Source organism: Morone saxatilis, unplaced genomic scaffold (assembly GCF_004916995.1).
Source record: "Morone saxatilis isolate NCDOM2014 unplaced genomic scaffold, NCSU_SB_2.0 Contig9, whole genome shotgun sequence".
In the NCBI taxonomy this organism is placed as follows: Eukaryota; Metazoa; Chordata; class Actinopteri; family Moronidae; genus Morone; species Morone saxatilis.
The window spans coordinates 11,061,680-11,067,247 of NW_023340268.1; the positions used below are offsets into that span (position 1 = coordinate 11,061,680).

At 40.0% G+C, this 5,568-nt stretch overlaps 1 protein-coding gene across 2 annotated transcripts in view; it reads left to right on the top strand.

Moving 5' to 3' along the window:
• Positions 1–2,818: 2,818 nt before the first annotated feature.
• znf704 (zinc finger protein 704) overlaps positions 2,819–5,568 on the top strand; it is a gene marked incomplete at its 5' end in the record, with an annotated part of 41,669 nt that continues 38,919 nt past the window's right edge. For both annotated transcript variants that reach the window (XM_035681375.1, XM_035681376.1), the window contains 1 exon segment: positions 2,819–3,003. In XM_035681375.1, coding sequence (XP_035537268.1) covers positions 2,819–3,003 — 185 coding nt within the window.

Consider the following 5,568-nt stretch of genomic DNA (forward strand, 5'->3'; position numbering starts at 1 on the left):
GGGGGGGGGCGTATGAGGGACACTATTTGTTCCTGTGAACATGCACACACACACACACACACACACACACACCAGCTTGGACACATGCAACTTAAACTTCACAACTGATTTGGCTTCACAATTTCCTGGCCCCGTGAAATGCCATCATTCATAAGCCCGGCGAAAGGACGGAATTGCCGTTTTATCCGAGGAGGACTCTCACCCTACCCACAACACCTAATCTTCCCCGAGCTGATGTAATCCATCTTGTTGTTTTACTCAAGTCTGTGTTTTCTCGGAGCGTTTTTGCGCACCACTGAGTGTTGGTGCGACCGGCCTCTGTCATGATGAGCAGTCATGGGATACTCATTTCTCATGTTGTTGTTGTTGTTTTAACCTCATTAATCTAAGTAAATTGTTCTGTTGGTGTTTGTGTGTGAGTGATTGACTTGGTTGCCATTGCCTTTTCCACAGTCAAGCCTAATCGTGTTACAGTGCTTTGAGATAAAGATCTAGATCACACACACACACACACACACACACACACACACACACTGTCCTGTATGTCATACTCAATGCTCTTTTGGCATGCAGCCGTGTGTGTCACTCTGGCTTCTGGTGTCTCCTCTGTGTTTTTCTAAGAGCCTGATGGCTTTGGTTACTTACAGAGATGTGTGTGTGTGTGTGTGTGTGTTGGTGTGTGCGTGCGTAGGTAGGTACATGCAGGTATTCATGTGCAGAATGATGCCATTCGTTGCTGTTGTGTAAGAGAAGAGATGATTTTTTTCCCCCTTTTACATTGCTACAGGTAGGCGTTTTCAGAGCGTTGCGATTGGAGTAATGCGTTTCTTTTGTGATTGTGTGTCAGTGAGTATGTTGGTAAGTGTGTGTGGCACTGGATAATGTTGTCTTGTGTAATGCCGGCTTGCTGTATGGAGTATGTTTGTGTATTTGTGTGTGTTGTTGATTGCAGACTCTAAAGGGCTGAAACAAAAAAGACCCGCAACTTCTGGTTCCCCCACTTTTTCAGAAAGAAGCAAGATGCAAGATTCAACCAGTGGTCATGTAAAATCAAAATAAGAGCCTTTATATTTCGACAAACATGACACAAATAAGTTGCAAAAGCACATTTGGTGCCTAGTATAGTATAGTAATAGCCTTTGATACAATATGCTACATACAACACATCACCTGCAGTGCTTCCCTGTGACTTTAGACATGAGGTTGAGCTCAAATAGCAGAGAGCACCACGTGCACTTAATACGACAACAATAAGAATTTGTCCAGAAAAAGGAAGGGAACAGTTAAGCTTGTTGGCAACAAAGTGCTGGGAATAATACAAGGTCAATAAGAAAAAATCTGTATTTCAAGTTCTGAAATGTTATGATCATTTGAGAAGAAAGAAGAAAACAAAGTTATTGGATTATAATTTTCCATTCTAAAGGTGGCCTGTCGCATGGGGTGTATCACAGCCACAGTCCATTTTTATATTTACTATGAGCCCTACTGCAACTTGCAAATATACCACAGTTTTTTTTGTTTTGTTTTTAAAATCATCATCATCTATCATGTGAAACAGCGAGAATTGGTTCGGGTGGTAGTGGTCCCACACGTACGCACACATGCCTGTGAACCACGGACTAATTATATTACTTTAAAATGTACTTTTTAAAGTAATATAATTTCCTTAATCTCGATGCAGAGTTGCAGTGAAATGATAGACGTGTCTGCGCTGTGTTTTCACGCTAAAGCACGATGATTGTGTTAGGGAAGAGCAACTGATTTAAAAGCAGACGCTTTCGTAGTGTAGTATTAAAGTCAGTACTTCACTTTCTGATTTTTACCTTAAAAGAAAATTGTTATTTCTGTAAATTGTTTATTTTATTACCAAAGCATTTATCAGTAATACAGTAAAGATGGAAAAAAATATGAATGTGTTGCATGTCCATTTAAGTTGTGTTTTCAGAATTTTTAGATGGTACTCAATCAGGAGAGCCAGTTCCAATAGTGGAAAAAGTTAGCCTGGACTGATCGTAGCACTCACTGATGCACAATACAAACAAAACAGAGACCCACTCATAAAAAAATAGCTCTATAGCATTACTGGTGGTCAGAAACTCCAAAGTGTACCTTTGCCATTGGGGATTAATAAAATGAATCTTTATCTTCATCTTTAAGTAATGCACAAACTACATTCTTCCTATAAGGTCTTGTGTCCTTAGAAACACTGGTGGCATATGAGTGTGAAGTTTTGCACATTTTGAACAAATGGCTCAAGAAAGGCCCTAAATCACAGATACATGGGTTTGTGTAAATTTTCATTTATTTTCATTCATGAGAAGGCAGTTTTAGTTGAACTGTCAACAGTATCTGGCGGTTTTTGGTTTTTATAAATCTCATATCTCCAAATTGTCTACAGGGTCTAAGAAAAACAGCCTTGTTTTATAACTGACCATTGTGCATTTTTGAGTTTATCCAATCTGTTTTGGAAAGGCTTTTTTAAGCTCAAGTGGCTGGAAATTTTTCTTAAACCATATTGGACCATGAACTCCTTCATTTGAAGTGTAAACATGAAAATCTAAAAATCAAAAAATTGGGTTACAGGCTTTCAACGGCTAGATTCAAAGCCCAGACCCCAACTTCTATCTGCTGCTGTGTTGAAAAACCTCTCCACTTTGTAATTGTTTTCATTTACTTCAGTAATATCTTTATATTTTAGTAGGTAATTTAAATGTTTTTTATCTTTATCTGACATTTCTATATCAGCATTGTTACTAACTTGCGTGCATGGTTCTCTGTCCCCGCGTTGACTTATTCTTTCTGCATCCCTCTCCAGCAGAGCTCCAGTAACGGAGCTCCAGAGAGCCAGAAGGTGGACGGCGGCTCCCTCAGCCCAGAGGCAGTGGAGGAGCAGCGGGTGGCAGACGGCAAGCGTATTGGCCGGGACCCCGATACCCGATCAGTGTCCTTGCTAGAGCAGAAACGCAAAGTGGTTTCCTCCAGCATTGATGTCCCTCACGCCAGGTAAGACAGGGTGCATCTGCATGTATAGAGTGCCAGAGTCTGATTCCCGTCCTAGAGGGAGTTTGGCTTGACTTCATACAAGTTCACAGAAGGGTTATGACATAGTTATGTCATCTCATAAATAGGACAGAGATTATATGGAGTGATATCCCATATTTCTCACCCTCAGCCATTTTGGCAGACCACTGAATGCTATGTAATTTGTCAGGAGTCCACTTTTATTCCATTATATATATTTGATTATATGCCATCACACATGTTGCGCTGCACATCAATGGTGTCAGTATGTTGGAATGAATTTATTCATTTCAGTCCTATCTATTGAAGGGTTGTGTACAGAATGTCATTTTTGGAAGAATCTCATGCTGTTGCCTTAACTTGCTGGAGCAATTATGGTTATGGTTAGTTAAATGGCATGCCTCTGGTGGTTTCCCAAATTATAAAAGTGGTGCAACATGGACTCAAGGCCATGAGAGTCAACTAACATAGTAAATCGCATCAGTTACCCTCTTGCACGTGTTTACTGTTCTCTAGCAAATACAGTATGGATTTAGACATGCAGTAGCCTTATAGCCAAAATAGACTTCTATAGACATAAATAGAAGAAATATGCTTGTAATTTGTGTGGGAGAACAGCCATCGCTCTCATGTTTTAATGAAAGTGGGTTACAGAATCCATCTGATCCTACAGTATGTGACACAGAGCCCTATACAAATGAAAACAGTTATTATGTTGTGATGCATGAACTGTTCCCTCACACATTCAGCGATTCTCTTTACACCATACACACACACATATTATTTTAAGGCAGTCAGGATAATTCACCACACTGAAGCTGGTCCACAGTGGAGCAATTAAACATTAATAGGCAGCAGTCCATGGCAGTGAAGAGCCATCTAATAAAGAAACAACACTCTTTCACTATTAAATGTGAAACATTAATACCTTGTAAAGCACAGCACCGTTATCGAGCACCACCCCCCATTACTTGTCCTTATGCTGCTGGAGGAGTCCAATCGATCGTCAACTTGCTGAAAAGTACAGTAAAAGTCGCTCATTTGAGCAGCTTTATCACTGCATCTTGAGCCCTGCTTTAAATTTAATAGAGATTTGCTGATGAATCATTGATTAGGTTCTCTCTTGTTGCCCATTAAGGAGGAAAAAGCTCTTTTTAAATTGAATCTATCCCATGGATTAGACAGACGTTTTACACCTGTCACACTATAATTACCTCCTTGCATAGGGATTGCCATAATATTGATATTTATATGGTTATTGTAGAATGGCTTATTGATCATCTTCCTGCCTCGTACAATTTCAGCTGTTTGCAGAAGCTCAGGGACAATCACTTTATAAACCAAGTTCCTGTTTATCTTTCTAATGAGACTATCGGTCAACAAGAAAGCCATGGGGAATGTCTTAAATCACAATTTACCCTCAACATTCAATAATCTTGATATAATGCTAAAGAGAAACCATAACCTTTAAAAAGCTTCACATCTTTGCAGTTATTAGTGTGGGCACACACACCGCATTTCAGTAACTCACCCAAGTTGTCTCTCCAGCCAAAATTCCAGCAGGAATGAGTATGTGTTGTTTTATTTAGCCTGTCCAGGCGTTACTGAAGCATTTTTAGTTAGTGTGAGAATTGTCAGCCACCCCCCCCCCACTTAAGTAGAAACAACAAGAGCTGTGTTTTGGACAGCCATGATAAGAAAATATCCAAAGCCTCTGGAAACATATGATAGTGTGGCATACCAGCTGAGAAGCTATCAGTATATTTATCAGAGTCTTTATTGTGTTTCAGTGGTATGCTCTGCTGACACAAGTTGAACTTTATCTTTTTATTTCTGTACCGCTACTGCTAATTTAATCATCTCTTCTCAGGTAAGAAAGAAAGGAGTAACTGTAAGTATGTGTGTGTGTGCTCAGTGCATAATGTTACAGTTCAAGTGTTACATACATACCAGTTTTCTTCATAAGAGTTTATAAGTATGGCCCCTAATGTAGATTCAGGAACAGAGAATGGGATGTTATCTAGAAGTTACACTTAACTCTCTTATTGCATGTTTCTTGCTTCCAAATATCCTCACAGTTCAAGTTCAGCCAGTTCATCCCTTCTTAGTGTCACAGGCTTTTTCTAGCCAACAACCCAGACTTGACATCTAATTATTCTGTGTATAGCACTTTAAAGCCTGGTACTCAAAATCCAAAGATCTACTGTGCTTGTCAAGTGCTAAATCAAACCAACTGCAAAACCGGACCTAAAAAATCCATTTTAGCCCAATTTATGAAGTGTGCTCACACAATCAAGAACATGGAAAGTTCACTCTGCCACATCTTAAGAGCCTGAGCTGTTTTCTCAAATATCCCTATAGTGACCTCTTCAGTGCACAGCACCATTATTGCCTTGAGATTAAGATCCATAGCTCTCATCCTCTGCACACCTGCGACCGATTTTCAGCCTCGCTTTTGCACTGGAGAAGAAATGGTGTCGCCACCGACCACAAAGTAATGTTTATCTGTAATGGAGACAAGGGAGAGATGGAGGGAGGGAGGGAGGG